The 15,774-nt window shown below is 55.9% G+C and overlaps 5 protein-coding genes across 5 annotated transcripts; 3 read left to right on the forward strand and 2 right to left on the reverse strand.

The window, feature by feature from the left end:
* Window positions 1-144: 144 nt before the first annotated feature.
* Window positions 145-2,712, forward strand: E0L32_001045 (uncharacterized protein; the record flags this gene model as incomplete). The annotated part of the gene is made up of 2 exons (XM_031133118.1): window positions 145-2,119; window positions 2,345-2,712. The coding sequence occupies 2 exons, from the start codon at window positions 145-147 to the stop codon at window positions 2,710-2,712; spliced, it is 2,343 nt and encodes a 780-aa protein (XP_030992938.1).
* Window positions 2,713-4,950: 2,238 nt separating this feature from the next.
* Window positions 4,951-6,549, forward strand: E0L32_001046 (uncharacterized protein; the record flags this gene model as incomplete). The annotated part of the gene is made up of 1 exon (XM_031133129.1): window positions 4,951-6,549. The coding sequence occupies one exon, from the start codon at window positions 4,951-4,953 to the stop codon at window positions 6,547-6,549; it is 1,599 nt and encodes a 532-aa protein (XP_030992939.1).
* Window positions 6,550-7,620: 1,071 nt separating this feature from the next.
* E0L32_001047 (uncharacterized protein) lies at window positions 7,621-9,822 on the reverse strand (the record flags this gene model as incomplete). The annotated part of the gene is made up of 3 exons (XM_031133140.1): window positions 7,621-9,176; window positions 9,239-9,556; window positions 9,765-9,822. 3 exons carry the CDS (start codon window positions 9,820-9,822, stop codon window positions 7,621-7,623), a joined length of 1,932 nt encoding a protein of 643 aa, XP_030992940.1.
* Window positions 9,823-10,905: 1,083 nt separating this feature from the next.
* E0L32_001048 (uncharacterized protein) lies at window positions 10,906-11,301 on the forward strand (the record flags this gene model as incomplete). The annotated part of the gene is made up of 2 exons (XM_031133151.1): window positions 10,906-10,937; window positions 11,013-11,301. 2 exons carry the CDS (start codon window positions 10,906-10,908, stop codon window positions 11,299-11,301), a joined length of 321 nt encoding a protein of 106 aa, XP_030992941.1.
* A 689-nt stretch (window positions 11,302-11,990) lies between these two features.
* On the reverse strand, window positions 11,991-14,712 carry E0L32_001049 (uncharacterized protein; the record flags this gene model as incomplete). Its single annotated transcript, XM_031133162.1, has 3 exons — window positions 11,991-13,615; window positions 13,673-14,222; window positions 14,284-14,712. The coding sequence occupies 3 exons, from the start codon at window positions 14,710-14,712 to the stop codon at window positions 11,991-11,993; spliced, it is 2,604 nt and encodes an 867-aa protein (XP_030992942.1).
* Between the last annotated feature and the right edge of the window lie 1,062 nt (window positions 14,713-15,774).

Here is a 15,774-nt window from a genome sequence, read left to right on the forward strand (position 1 = left end):
ACTCGTGCCGCAATACACTTGCTGGAATCAGCACCTATCAATCTCTATATTTGCTTCATCAAGTATCTCTGTGCTCAGACCACCTCTGCGGTTTTGTTCTCGGTCCTCAACCAACACCTGCACAGCCTGGCCAGTTCGCCCACCATGGAGTTGATTGTGGACAATATTCCAGGTATCATCTACCCTTCAGGGATCTGTATGAATAAAGCCTGGAGACCCCTTTTGGTCGAGGAACTTCGCGCGAAAGAGGCGAGAGCGCTCAATGTCGGCTGGGAGGAGTCACAATTGAATCCCAAGAACCGCATTGACAGCCTCGCCTTGCTTTCTCACCCGCTTTGGCGAATCGACGGCTGCATGTCATCAGGCACCCAGTTCTTCGCTGTGCCCTTGTTCATGGGGCCAATCGCTCCAATGCGTATTGATATCGTTGTTAGCATTCCCCAAAACAAGTGGGAAGACATGGATGCGAACCATACAACTCTCCACGACCTTCTAGATCTAGGCAGGGCGTTCCACACACGAGACTCCGTGAGGGTCCGCAGACTAGGCATTACTAGATACATCTTGAGAATCCTTCAGCTCCGCACCGTGAGCGGTGGCGATATCTGCCCGTCCATAATCAGCCGCGTTTACGAGACTGGGCCTTTTGGGACCTTGATCACGATTCACATCCCCACGTGCCATATCAACGACGCAAAGGTACAGATCGTCCGGAACTACAACTTGGAGGCGCATATGCATTCTTATACACTTCTGAAGAAGCTGTGGGAAGGCGAGAACATTGAGCAGTACCCTCCAGAGGTGGACATGGCGGATCTGCGGCTCGTCCGACAGCTGTCCGACACGATCACTGTAGTCCGCCCGAACCCGAAGCGTTGTTCAGGACTCAATGGCTGTGGCTTCAACCTTATGGTCTTCAAGTCCGTGGCTTTTGCCGCGTCTATCAAATACTTGTATCACGAATTGCGAGTGTTGCTTCAACTGCCACCGCACCCCAACATCATCAAACCGTTGTTCATTGTCACAAAGGTCAACAAATTCGGCAGCAAAAGGGGAGTCGTGGGCTTCATCCTTCCGTACTACCCTTTGGGAAGTCTTCGGGATCACCTCCCGTTTCTACGCATACACGGTCAACTTCATCTGCGAGATCAATTACGCTGGGCTGAGCAGATTACTCTGGCGTTGAAGCACATCCGCACTGTCGGCAACACTTACTACCCGGATTTGAGGCTGGACAACTTGCTTCTGACAGACTCATATGACATAATGCTCATAGATTTCGAGCAGCGCGGTGTTTGGCTTGGATTCTCAGCCCCAGAGGTTGACTTTGTCGAATGCCTACGGTCCGTGGCCGACGCTGAGGACGACGAGGAGGCGAGAAGTGACAACACGCTCCGATTTCAAGCCCGCAGATTGCTGACAGAATCCTTGCCGTCTTGGCGAAGTCTTCACAACAATGTCACTTATGAGAATCCAAGATTCGGTTACAACATTCCATGGCTTGCGCTCCGCCCTGATCAATACGAGGCAGCAATGGTCTATATGCTTGGACGCACCCTTTGGTGCATCTTCGAAGGCATGAGCGCCCCCGATCAGGATTGTGTCTGGGCTTCGTACCCGAGAGAACCCGAAATATCGTGGCCGAACTATCAGAGTGCTCCAAAGCAACTACGTATTCTGGTCGATATGTGCATAGGCGACAGGGTGAAGCAGAGGTACCCGGGAATCATTCGCCACAAAAGCAAAATCTTTCTGACACCCGACACGGCCAACGCAAACAATTATTGGGATGGAATGGAGAGGGAGATGTTCTCTCCTGGTCATGAAGAGGATGCTGGATGGCTAGTCGACTTGTCCTACTGCCTTCATATGCGGTGGCTGCAAATCGCATGCTTCTCAGCCTCGATGATGGCCGAGGACAGGAGTCAATCCGCTGCATCGCGTGACAAAATTCGGTCCTATCAACATAGAGCTTCACTTTCACAAGTACTGCAAGCCTTGGTCCAGGTGAAGAAGACATTCACTGCTAATCCGACGGCTTTGGTCGCTCCAAAGTACAGACTTGGCGAACTCGAAAGGATGCCCCAGGAAGACCACCCCCGGAATGAGACAGAATTCAGTAAAATCGTGCTATGTGGGCGCTGCCGCAAAAGGATCATTGGGGAGCACTGGCACTGTTTCGTTTGTGCCAATGGGAGCCTCGACATCTGCCTCAGCTGCTGGGATATCGGTTTCAGATGCTACGATGACAACCATGTGTTGAACTCTCGCGTCTGCACCGAGTCTTTTGTTGATTGTTCCAACAAAGTGTTTTGCAAGAAGGCTTAGCATCGCAATCTCGCAGATGGGTCAAGCGAGCTTTCCGAGTACTTGAACCCTGATCGGTACGAGCACTGGCTATCGGAGATGCTCGGCTTGAATAAAGAAATGTGCCAGCTCCAACAGCAATCACAGGATCTGTCCAATGAGATCAGTGCAGCTCAGGATACGGCATCTCTCAAAGCCAAGCTCAAAGCTGTTGATGACCTGGAGACACTTTTCAATATCAACCAGATCAAGATGGAGGCTGTGATGGATGGACAAGAGCTCCTTCTTCATCCCATGGACCGCTCTCGAGCGTCTGCACTTATCAGGCGGAAGTATGTTGACTATTTCGGAAAAGTCAAAATGATGTATGACGATTACTTCCGATTGACCCAGGGGTCAGAATGACACATCGATAGCATACTTAGATTGTAGCAAATGATACAGCATGCTCGATCATCGTGTCTTGCCGCGGCACCCTGGCCTGTCGAGAGTGAATTACTATTGTAACAACGTCTTTGAACTGGTCAAGTCTGAATCATAGAGCAAACTCGGGCCCTAGCAAAACCCGGTAGACAGGCTTTGAGCGGAGACTTTTTCCCTTTGGTGACTCAACCACCTCACGTTGTTTGACTCGAAGTCGGAGTGCTAAAGTAGGCGAAGAGAAATGACCAACCAGGCTAAGTAGGAGTAAGTACCAACATGAAGTAGCAGAGCATACGGCGAGTCGACACAAATCAGATGATCACTTGACAGTAAGCCAATGCGAATGGTTCCCATCTAAAAGCGGAGGCTCGTGATTCGCTGAAGCACGGTAACAGCGGCAGGCCTGAAAAAGGGGGAAGAGTAGCAGGAGGGCGCCTGCACTTCAGAATGGATGCCAAAAGCAGAGCAGATAGCATGGTGTGTTTGGCGATGTATGCGACGGAACAGAGTTGGGACCAGCCGGCCCAAGAGGGCGGCCGGCGCTGGGCCTCTGGAATGGGCCGGACGGCGTGGCTCAGTCGACCAGCCTGGCGCCCCACTGGACGATTTGCGGTGTAGAAAGTGATACCTAGCTACAGCAGTTAGCTACCTCAGAATAACACCAAGAGCACACACGGACTGGGCAGTCACTGAGATTGAACACCGTCTCCTGGACGGACGGTAATAGGAGACAACGCAGAGAGACCCGAGCGACATGTGGGTTGGGCCTCGGGGTCGCAGAAACGGCGGCCATAGTGGGATTTTATAAAGCAGTGCCCCGGTGGGTTGGTCTGGTTTCGCTCCTTCATTTGGTGCAGTTTAGCGCAAGGCAGATTGAAGGGAAAAGTCGGTGCCTGCTATGGAGGGTCAATCAACGGTCGTTCCGGGGAGCACTTGGGCCGTGGCTCACTGGGTTCCTCCCTGGGAACTCCCTCCGCAAAGCCCTGAGAGGGCTCATCGACCCCACCCGGCCGCCGGAAGAGGCCCGCTAGGACCTGGAGCTGGGGCTCTGTTCTAGCGGAGTTGGCCGGCCTGCCCGAACCGTCTCGGGGGACCGCTTCCCCAATTGGATCATTGATCCTTCCTGATCTGTCTCTTGCAGATTGAGGGCTGTGCAGACAATTTTCCCCCCTCGTCATGCTCTTCCATCAACGCTCAGCTATTGAACATCTATTTTCATCACATTTGTATCAACAAGGTACCGGCATCGGTGCCCGACACGCAGAAACTGCGCAGAAGAGACGGGCGAGAGACACGCTTTCGAGAAAGGCTTCTCGCAGTGGAGAGCAAGAGGACCTTTGAAACGGCCCTCCTCAAGTGAGGGAGAGTGGACGCTGCCACCGGGCATGCAGACATTGCACCGTTGCAGTTGCGACTCTCGGGCATCGTGATAGGCAGCGAGAGAGACATGGCCGTCGTCATGATCCCTGCAGAGGCCGCTTCCTGCGATACTGTTGGTTACCGGTGCTCTGGAACGGCAAGGGCTTGCCCCCCATTTTGCCTGCTGGCCCGTCCATTGCCTGGACATTCTCTCGGCTATTGGGGTTTCTCCCTAACCTTTTCCATGGAAGCCTTCTCCATCTATCTCTCCCGCATACCGTTCAAACCACTTTCGATCGGTGAGGACTACTCTGCCTCCAGGCTTCCGCGTCTTTTCTAGAGCGCTACCCCTGCATCTGCTCAGCCCTGGATCTACTGGGATGGGATGGCTTCATTCTGGCACACTTGCATGCAGAGAAACCTGACGGTGCCTGCTCTTTGATATTGTCGCAATGACATGTGAATCATGGCTCCCCATGTGACGAGCCAGAACAAGCGGTCTAACCGCACCTTTCTACCCTACGGTTGCTCTCCGGTTGACCCTTGGCCTGCCTACACTGCCATTGCATTGCTATCAAACCTCCAACAACTAGGAGTCCATCCGATGATGCTGCCAACGGATCTTGGCCTCATTTTTGGGCCGCCTCCATCATCGCCTTGTCAGTGACTCCTTTTCCTGCCTTGAGTCGACTTCCCTCCTGTCGTGCTCTTTCTTATAAAAATCATCTTCTAACGTGCTCGATGGTGTTCAGGTCGTTGACTCACAACACCATTCTCGTTCACCTTTCCTTTCCTCTTTTGTTTTGATTTACTCTAATGTCTTATCCAACATCACGGTTCAGCAAGCTCTCTATTTCAAATATGGTTCCAGCCACCCGCACCCATGGTCAAAAAGGCTCCACGGACGCTGGCAGTCCAGCCCGCCATGACCTTGAACGTGACCCCTTGCCCCATGAGGAGGACGAAGAGTCCGATGATGACTACTCCACCAGTCTCCATGTGCGCTCGCCGACTACGGGACTGCGGTACAATATCGAGAATCTCGGGGACGAGACTCAAGATATTGTCCGAGACCTCTTTTCGGAGACGCCGCAGGAGGATCTGCCCCTCATCACATTACAATGGTGCAATTTTGATAGCCAAAGGAGCCTCTACGCCTTCCAGGTACACGAAATTGTGCCCCGTGCTATATATGTCGGTGCTTCGGATAGCAGTTATCCTAGCCCGAGCTGCAACTGCATGAAAAATGGCAGTGGGCCGTGCCGGCACCTGATATGGCTGATGGACCAGCTTGCAAAACAAACAGTCCACGATCATGATCCCGAGCAGGAACTTGAGCTCAACGACCGTGGCTTTCCCTCTAAGGTCGGCGACCCCTATGCCAGAATAGCAGACTTCCACCTCGACATCCTGGCCGACGGGCTTCACTGCGACCCGGGCTTCCCAAACACGTTCCCAGAGCCGAATCGGCACCGGGTAAGGGAGGCCAGAGAGATCCTCGCCGCCGTCGCCGACATTGACGACGACGAGCAGGACAACTACAGACCTGAGATATTTGATGCCGAGAGTCCCACCAAGCTGGACCAGGGCGAGATCATCACCCGTGGTGATCTCGAACTCACGCTTTTACACCTCCTCCTGTCCAACAACGAGATCTTTGCTATGTTCCTCAAGCTCTTGGACCCGACCGACAAGGTCAGAGACCCCTTCCGCAAGCTACAGCAGCGTGTAGCTCGGGTCCTAGACGACCTCAACGCATATACCACCTCCCAACCCACAACAAGAGATATCCCATCATCAACAGCGACGGAACAACAAGACAGCAGCGCTGCTGGCAGCGCCAGCACGGCCGAGGGGCCCCGTGACGTCCCCTGGGCCGCCCGCCACATCGCCCGCGTGGTGCAGCAGATCCACATCATGCTCGACCAGTCGCGGCCCTTATCCACACGCGAGCGCGCCAGCGCCGCCCGCGCCCTAGTCTGGATCCTCAAGGCCGTTGCGTCGGCGGACCCGCGCGCCGGAGGGGCGCACCCGGACCGCAACCTCTACCAGCGGCTCATCGGCGGCGGCAGCAGCGGCAGCGGCGCCGGCGCGGACAGCAGCGACACGGCGACCATGCTCCTCCTGCTCGACGCGCTGCTGCTGCTGCCCGACCAGAGCCAGTACATCGACGAGCTCGAGAGCATCCGCGACGTCGTCGGCGTCGGCGGGTACCAGGAGTCCTTCATGCGGCGCCTCGAGGGCCTCGTCACGGTGCTGCGCAAGGGCGTGGCGCGGAAAGGCCGTGAGCGCGAGCGCGAGAGGGCCGCTGAGGCCTCGGCGGCGGCGGCGGCGGCGGCGGCGGCGGCGGCATCGGCGGCATCGGCCTCGGCGTCGTCTTCGCGGGCTGGGTCCAAGAGGGCCGGTGGGCCGTCGGGCTCCGAGTCTGGGCAGGATAGAGGGGCGAAGAGGGCGCGGTGACTTACTTAGAGGACGGTGTGTGTGTTTGTGTGAGATATGTAGCGACGCGTTGTTCTTTCTCTTCTTTCGTCAGGCTGGCAGGTCATTCCGCAGGGAGCTGGACTCCCTTTTGATGATACCTGCAACTCTATTTTAGTTTCATCTTTCTCTTAACTAGACCAAATAAATCCACAAGGTGCGCCTCTCCATATACATGTATATAGTTACTCTGCCTCACTGGTTTTGAGGCACGTTTAGATAGCAAAATACCACAACATCTTTTTTCTTAGCTACAGTGTGGTAGATCACTGGACATCCTCCAACTCTCGACGTCTGAATCTGACGGGATGAGTGAGGTGTTACGCACACCAGAAGGACCTGAGCAAAGACACTTCTCGTACTTGCTTCCGTCATCATGGCACTTTGTACGGTTGGAGCAAGATGGTCTGCATAGTGGACATGCGATCTAATTCAAGAGGCACTCTCTCATGTTTATCAGCTTTATGGGAGAAAAAAAAGAGGAAAAGTAATACGAGACACGCCCCCCGCCCCCTTAAGTTGCCCCTTCGCCTGATTCCTTGCAAGTAAAACGCCTTGTCCAAGTCATTCAACGAGCAACAGCAACAACAACAACAACAGCATCAAAAATAGACATTTATAAAACAGCAAGAAAGACAAACAACTCCTCTCCTCATTTCCATTCATTGACTTCGTCCCCCCTTCTTCCCCTCCGTCTCTCGTTTCGCCGTATACGTACGGCGAGAAGGAGTAAAACAGATGAGGAATGCGCCTCTACCACCAACTCCAACATCAGGTTTCAGGTTCTAGGCCAGGCCAGGTGTCTCAGGTGTCAAGTTCGTGTTGTGATCATGATGTACCCAATTCGCTCCCTTTATGTGAGTGTTTGTTTCCCCGTCCGTTTGGTGTCGTCTTGTCATACATGGAAGAAAACTAAAAAATAACGCCGATTCCTCGCATGCATGGTCCAGTGAGAAGAAAAAAGGTTTCGTAACGAAGTATCTCGAGTCATGATTCGTTTCAAAAGAAGGAATTGCCAAGTGTCGAAGGATTAGGTCTTTGTCGCCGCTCTCATCATAGGCCAGAGATCTTCCTCGCGGCAGCCGAGGCCGTCGTGGTGCTCGCCGTGGCGCTCACACTACCGACGCGGCCGCTCGTCTTGCGCACACCACCAGAGGACTCCTTGCCCGACCGCCGCGTGCTGCCAGTCGTGCCCCGGACCTTGGTGAGCACGCCCGAGGCGCTGCTAGCGCGCTGCTCGCGGTCGTGCATCGACTTGGTGCGGTTCACGGCCGAGCCGATGTTCTCGATGTCGTTGGAGGCGTCGTTGTCGATGTACTGCGTCGCGCTGTAGGACGAGGTCGTCACCGTCGTGTGGCTAACAGAGCGCGACGACTTCTCGTACCGAGCATCGGGCGAGGCCGATGGCTTGCGGTGCATGCGCATCCGCAGGTGGATCTCCTCGTCCGACTCGGCGCCATGAGACGTACGGTGGACCGACATGATTTCCGTCTCTTGCTCCAGGCCCGTCTCCTCTTCCACAGTGGTGTGATTGACATTGCTACGGCCATAGGGATGGTGGCGGTCAACACGGCCCGTCTTCCGGGGCTGCCCAGGGGTAGGGGCGGGCAGGTAGTCATCTTGAGCATTGCTGCGCTCTTGGTCCATCTCACTGAGGGGTGTGCGGTTGGACGCGCTCCGGTTGGGCGGCGTAGAGGCCTGCTGGCTTGACCTGCCCAGATTGGCCTTCTGCATGGAGCGGATGGGCGTGCTGGGAGCATTAGTCGCAGCGAGCTCCTTGCGGAGCTTGCGCTCAATGCGCTCCTCGATCCACCACTCGCGGAAGGTGCCCTGGTTCAGGTGCAGCCAGTGCTGCTGAGGACCAACAACCATTCCGGGTCGCATGAAGCGCATATACGAGATGATCTCGTTGGCAGTGAAGCCGTGCCTGTAAATCAGGTAGGCACCGATGAGGCAGCCCGTGCGGCCGAGTCCTGCCTTGCAGTGAACGGCAATCCCCTTCTTCTTGACAGTGATCGTCTCATGGGCAAGACGGATGAACTTTCGAACAGTTGACAGCGGCGGGCAGGTGCCATCCTCAAAGATCATGTCAACATGCTGGATGCCGAGAGCCTCAAAGAATGAAGGCGAGTATAACGCCGAGTTCAATCGAACAACGAGGCCGATGTTGCGTTCTGAAAAGTGCTTCAAGACATTCTTGAAAGGCTGGGGGAGAGTAGGGTGGGCGTCAACCGCTGCCAGTGTCTTGGGCAGCGTTGAAAAGAGCTCCGAGGTTTCGGTGATGCGGGCGACAGGGCTGTGTTGCGGCGATGCAAAGGCCAGGAAATGGGGAGTGACCCAGTTGAAGTCGCCGTGCTCTACCCTTTCGAATCTCTCATACTCGTCCAAGTCAAAGTTCTCGAGGGCGCAGCAGCCTTCCTCCTTGGCTTTCCAGACACCGTAGACCACATCCTGAACAGTGATACCGTAGTCCGCCTGACTGTATCCAGCGTCACGGAAGGGCATCAGAGGGGGATCTATTTGTGCCACTGGGGCCAGGGCGAGATGTGGCGGCCAGGATTGGATCAGGACCATATAGCATGCTAGCAGGCAAGAAGCGTTTGCTCGTGCTATTGTGACTCGACCGTCAGCGCTCACACCTAATACTCCTGACGTCACGTTGGAAACGTACCTCGGGCGTCAGCTCTACTCCAGAAAACGACAGGACGGTCCTTGTTCTCCTTGGCACCGAGGATATCGTGGAACTGCAGGGCAAAGCGGTAGAGGTGGCCAATGTGGAGCGGGCCAAAATCGTGGTGGAAAGCATTGTACAGGAGGCTATCATCAACGGAGAAGTAGTAAGGCTGCTTGTGCGCAGGGGTCGCTACCGGGACCGGGCCATCGATCGCACGCTGTGACCTCTTGCTGGGAGACCTCAGCGGAGGATCGGGGTAGGGAAAGATGGTGTCGGCGGTCGGAGGAACAGTGTATGATGCAAGGTAGAGGCGGTCTGTGTAGGCTGTCAGCATAACAGGAAACGTGAAGTAGCTAAGATAGTAGGTGAGATCGAATGGAGGTGGAGTGCTGGGTCCCGGAGGACTTTCAGATCTGCTCGCGTCCATTGGAGAGCGGGAGTAGCAATGCCATAAGGTTGGTTGGAAGAGCTTGCAAGACTGCGGTATCGCCGAGGGGTAAAGCGAGCAGCAATGTCAACATACCGGGAATGTACTCGATGATCTGCCCCAGGTTCGTGGGGTGTTTGGAGGAAGGCGCCATGCCGCCGGAGTAATGCTGTTCGATCCCAAATGGTTCTTTCGTTGTATGTTTCTGTCGCAAGTTATGCAGGAAGCGCGCAAGCTATGGCGGCGATGCTGGGCGGAAAGGGCGAGGTAAATGTCCAATCGCAAGTTCTCTCTTGTATATGCTCAAGCGCAGGTTACTCAGATCCAGTAGAATAGTAAAAAAGGGATCTTCTTGAAGAATGCGACGGCAAGACAGATCGCACGAAAATGCTTCGACACCAAGATGCTCAGGACGGGAGACGATGAGATGCTCTTGACAATGATTAATGTGAATACACAGCGCGGCAAGCAAGCAATGTCCTTTTCCTACGATTGTAGAGACACTGCAAGTATCACCGGCGCAGGCGTTGAGAGGAGCGGTGGAGGGAAGAGGAAGAGAAGGTTGTTGTTGTTGATTGGGAAATGAGGCATGCGAGCAGGTCTGGTCTTGTATCGTGGGCAATGTTTTGTGGTATGTGTGTACCTTGTCTGTTGGCTAGGAAGGTTGTTGTTATTGCCATACTGGCTTTAGCGCACGCATAAAACGCTTCATTTGGGGGGGGACAGGCCTGGAGGCCCATCGTCGAACCCTTGTCCATAACAACGCCGCCAGCCAATCGCAGCTCCAGCGCCCGTGAATCGCCACAGCTGCCCCGGGCCAGGGGTCGTCGCCAGGGCAACGCAGCCCCAGTAACGGGCCTAGGCACACCTAAAAGCCACACAGCGCTGGAGAGTCTGAGTTCTTGTTCTGCAACGCACGCTAGTGCCACCGGGTTTGACTCTCTTCTGGAGGATTGATTCGCTGAGGCGGGCCCGTTGCACACGGTCTGGAACCCCACCAACGACCCGGCTCCATACCAGCAGATCCGCGGATCGTCCAAAATTCTGTTGTTGGAAAGTCGCAGAGACGGACCATCGCCAGAGTCTACGGAGTACGTACATCCCATTGTGGCTGTGACTTCATTTGCATTCCAGAGAACATCGCCCCCTCCCCCTCACCGGTGCATCTGGGACGCCGACACCGTTTCAGCTTGAACACAGTCTACGTCAGAGTCATTAGTGAATCCCTTTGATCACCATGGCCGCCAGCACCGAGTTCCCCTGCTCTCTGTAAGTAGACTCGTGCGCTCTCTTGCAGCCTTGGTATCGGGTCGGAAAGTGAGGCTAATCAAGGCCCCCCCGCAGCACACTGGACGTCCCCTTCCCGACGCCTCGCCTGGCCTCAGTCGCCCTGCGCGCTCTGTCGCCGGACAAGGAGCTGTCCCCCTTGGTCCATCGGTCGTTCTCTACCACCACGTCGGCTGCCGGCTCGGCGGAAGAGAACGTCCTGCGCATTGAGTACAGCGCCGCGACGAACCGCATGCTCCGTGTAGCCGTCAACTCCTTCATGGAGAGCCTGGGCTTGATCGTCGACGTTATGGAGTCTCTCGACGTCGACGTGCTCGAGGCCAAACAGCTGGCTCCAGCATCTTGAATCAGGCTTGAGATGGACCGCTGATTCGGCCTGCTGCCGCTGCTCGTCGTCGAAAGCGGCTTACAGCCGATGCCTTGCATGGCTCGTTCTACTTGAGCCATCGCGTCACAGGTACTTCGGGCAGTTGTCAGTAGGCAGGCCTGAGAAGACGAGGAGTTGGCCAGACTTGCTAGTTTCTCGAGACAGAAGGTCTTGACCGAGGCAAATATGCAGCCGCGCCTGTGGCCATGCCCAGCAAGACATGCTATGTGTAGCCTCTATTGCTAGCTTGCTGCTCGATCTGGTATCTAGTTACGGTTCGGATTCCAGCGTCGCAAAAACAACCGATTATAAATGACATCGGGACATGGCACTATCAGATACGGCCCATACGGCACTCTTAAGACAAAGGTCGAGCCAAGCTCGCTTCAAACGGCGACGGAGATAAGTTGAGGGAGACAGCACTTGTTATTTATCTCACATCTCTACGTTGGCTTAGATGCTATTAGATAGCACATAACGCGGCTAGTCCTCAGACACCAAGACTTTGAAATGCGAAATGCTTCATTCAAGCTCTATTATCCTAGCTCATAAGCCCCATGGTCATCAGGGGAATTGTTCTACTTCATGCCGTCATCCTCCAAAGGACGATATATAAAAAGAAAAGCGCTTTTCTAAACAAGAGGGTTCAGCCCGGACCCCTCTCCTCCTCATGCCAGGACACCGCCGATCGACGCCGGACCCTTGACCTCCTCCCGCGCCTCGACGTTGGTGATGGCGCTCTGCACCGCGCTCGTCAGGTCCACGTGGAACAGCGGGCGGTTGAAGCTGTGCACCGTGACGCCGCGCCGGGGAGACCTGTTGTTGATCCTGCCCGTCGTAGCAACCGCAACCCCAGCCCCGGTGCCGCCGCCGATCGCCTGCTTGCCGACCTCGCCGTCGCTCGACGCCGCACTGTGCTCGCTGCCGATCTCCGTCCCGGCCGAGGCCGTCGTCGTCCGCCGCGTGGCCTGCTGCTCGAGGTCGAGCGCCTCCTCGTCCTCCTTCTCCGCCGCGACCGCGGCGGCCGAGTCGGCGCCGCCGATCTCGGCGACGCTGAAGATGGACTTCCAGCGGTGGTGCCCGCCGTCGGCGCGCTCGGCCGGGTACCCGAAGCCGCCGGCGAGCAGCGCGCGCTTGGCCCAGCGGTTGTTGATGCAGGCGATGTGCCAGTCGACGGCCTCGGGCGCCGTGTAGCGGTCGAGCTGGTTGCGCACGTCGATGAGCTGCTGCACCGACGTGACGTCGACGTAGTTGACCGACGAGAAGTCGAGGATGACGGCCTTGAGCGTCGGCAGCTTGAGCTCGGGCGCGTCGTCGTCGCGGGCGACGCCGCGGCGCGCGGCGTCCTCCTCGGCCTGCTGCAGGCGCTTGAGCTCGCGCTTGGTCGGGCCCGGGTCGTTCCACGGCCGGTCGCCGGGCCGCGGGAAGTGCGACAGGTTGGTGCGCCGCGTGTGCTTGAAGATGTAGCTGGTCAGGTACTCGAGCGAGTGCGAGGCGTTGGGGTAGTTGAAGCCCTCGGAGAAGCGGTAGATGAAGATACCCGGGTAAGGGTGCTCGAGGCCGACTTCGGGGTTGGAGCCGTCGTTGTGGTCGATGGGCAGGAAGACGTTCCTCGCGGCAATCTCAGCCTCGAGGCCCTCCGAGTCGCCGTACTGGCCAAAGATCTGGCGGTGCGAGTCGCCGATGATGTGGTCGCCCAGAACGGAGTGCACCTTGACCTTGCCGAGGAAGCGGCCGCGGGCTTTGAGGATGCGGGCGAGGAGCATGGCGGCCGAAATGGCCACCGTACAGTAGATTCCATTCTCGATCGTGGTGAAGACGGTGACGATGACACCGACGAAGAAGATGACCACCTCAAAGGGCGAGACACGCCAGAACTGATAGACAGTGTTTGGCGGCGTGATCAAGTCGCCCACGGCGTGAATGATGACTGCCGAGAGGGAGGCGTTGGGGATGTAGTAGAAGACGGGTGGCAGAGCGTAGATGGCAAGGAGGACCACCAACGCGGTGATGACACCAGCGAAAGGTGTGCGGACACCTGCTTTGGACTTGATAGCAGTGCGACTGAAGGAGCCAGTCGCAGCAAAGCCGCCTAGGAAGGGGCCGAGGACGTTGGTGACTCCGATGGCGACCATTTCCTGTGACGGGTTGATAGTGTAGTTGTTGATGCGTCCGAAAGACTTGGAGATGGCAATGTGTTCAATCAGGAGGACGATGACGGCAGCTGGAAGATGGCCGACAAGCTTTGAAGCGAGAGAGCTGTTGAGGACGGGGACCTGGGCGTGTTGGAACCCTAATAGTCTCTGTCAGTATGAACATTATGCGCGCTGATTTAGCAAGTGAAATTCACCTCTTGGGACGCTTTGCAAGATCTTGAACAGCGGGTGGTCCCTACGATTCATATTGACAAGCCAGCTGATCATGGTGTAGAGCAGGATGACAAAGGCCGTCCGCAGCGTCGACAGGAAGAAGAACAGCTTTTTGTGCTTGTGGAATCGGTTCGCGCAATAGGAACAGCCGCCTCGGATGAGGTACAGCATCGCAAGGGCGGAAAGGCCCATAGCGGCGTCAATTTTGGTGTTCGGCAGGCCCTTGAGCGTGTTGATGATGACCAAGTAGGTGGCGTCCCTTGTCGTATACGGCTTGGGGAAGGTGATTCCCATCATGCCCGGGACCTGGCCAGCTGCAATGCTCAGAGCAGAGCCGGTCATGAAAGCCGAAAGGGAGACAAGGGGGATCAAGTCGACAATCCAGCCGCATCGAATCAAGCCGATGAAAAGTACAATTGATCCTGCGAGAATGGCTAGTGCCGAGGCAATGGTCTCTGGTCGAGTGCCGGGGAGCTCTTTCATGATATCAGTAACAACGCTGCCAGTCACGGTGGACATAACAGCAACGGGCTGCAGAGATGGATGATCAGTGGTTTGCCACAAATTCGTAACGCAGTTTGGAAATACGTACCCCGATTGTGATATCTTTTGATGTGGCAAAGAACCAGTACAGCAGCACACCCATAAAAGACGAGTAAAGGCCGTACTGGGGCTCGAGGTTAGCCAGACCAGCGTAGGCCATACCCTGAGGGACGACTACGGCACCGATGGTGATACCGGCGACAAGGTCGCCAATGAGCCATTGGACGTTATAACGGCCGATCCAGTGGATGAAAGGGAAGAGTGAGTAGAGGTATTGGCCGACATCGTGGCCTGTAGGGATAAGCTCATGGACAAGGTCGAAGGTGTGAGGGGGTTCTTCGACAAAGGTATCAGCAGTCTGTACTGAGAAGACGCTCTCGCCGCGCGTGACCTCGTCGTTGTAAGGCTGGCGTTCCTGGAGCTTGATACCCAAACCTTTGGCCAGGACATGCCCGACCTTGGTGGCCGTGCTGGGCATGGTGAGCAGATAGATCTCGCGAGTCGATGAGACGAGATATTGCGATATGCCGACTTGTATGTCCTGGACTCGCCCAAGGAAAATGCTGTCGTGTGGACTGGTGTGACAGCGAGACGCGATGTACTTGTCTTGGAAAGAAACCGAAAAAGCTTGTGAGGATGTCCAAGAAACTACTCAATGCTTATATACAGCCAAGGACAACCAAGTCAGCGAAGCCTGCGGGAGTATCCAGGCCTCTGGGACCACGGCGAGCTGCTGAACGCGGGTGTGGCAGCCGGAGAAGGGGCAGGCTGGCCAACCAGGGGGGTTATGCGTCCGTTCGTTCGTGGACACCGTCGCCAACCTGATCCAAGCAGAATGAGATGCCGCCAGAGCTGGGATGAGCGAATCAATAGTGATGCGCCATTTGGGGGTCAACTCTCAGTCGAATATGGCGAATGACAGGCCCTGGTCCAATCAGGGATGTGAGAGAAGGCGTCTTTTCAGCCAGGCAACCTTCACTCAGGTCGAGAAACCAGGATGGCGCACACGGCACAGACGCCGGTGGGGGAGTGTGGCCGCCGTGGACGCAGCTCTCGAGCAAGTCTTAGCCTGGGTAAGAGACACTGCTTGCATATGAGGCTGAGGAGATTGTCGAGGGCCAGACCGAATAGCTTCACAAGGTCGAGAAGGCGTGAGTGCAGGAGAAGAGTAGGTTTTTGTCTCGGGCGTAGTCGAAGGTTGGGGAAAGGTTCCGAAACGCAAGCGAACCCAATTAGTCACTGCAGAAGTGTTGTATGTTGAGCAGGTAAAGTAAGTTAGGTTGGTAATAGGTACTTGTAGATAATAGGGAATTAGGTCGTAAGTAAGAACTGCCGCGCGAACCTGGATCCGAAGCAATGGCACCGGCAGAGGCAGAGGTTTACCAGGTCTCAACGAGACGGACCGGGGCTAGAAACCAATATCGAGGTAGCGGGCGATGATGCAAGAGCTCCACGAGATGACGGGAGCACGGGGGGTCAATTTGGGAAGGACTGAAGGCTGGATTGCGCCATAGCAACCTTGTCGGTCGCTTGCTAGTGG

Source organism: Thyridium curvatum (assembly GCF_004353045.1).
Source record: "Thyridium curvatum strain D216 chromosome Unknown NODE_4_length_842636_cov_84.159710, whole genome shotgun sequence".
In the NCBI taxonomy this organism is placed as follows: Eukaryota; Fungi; Ascomycota; class Sordariomycetes; order Thyridiales; family Thyridiaceae; genus Thyridium; species Thyridium curvatum.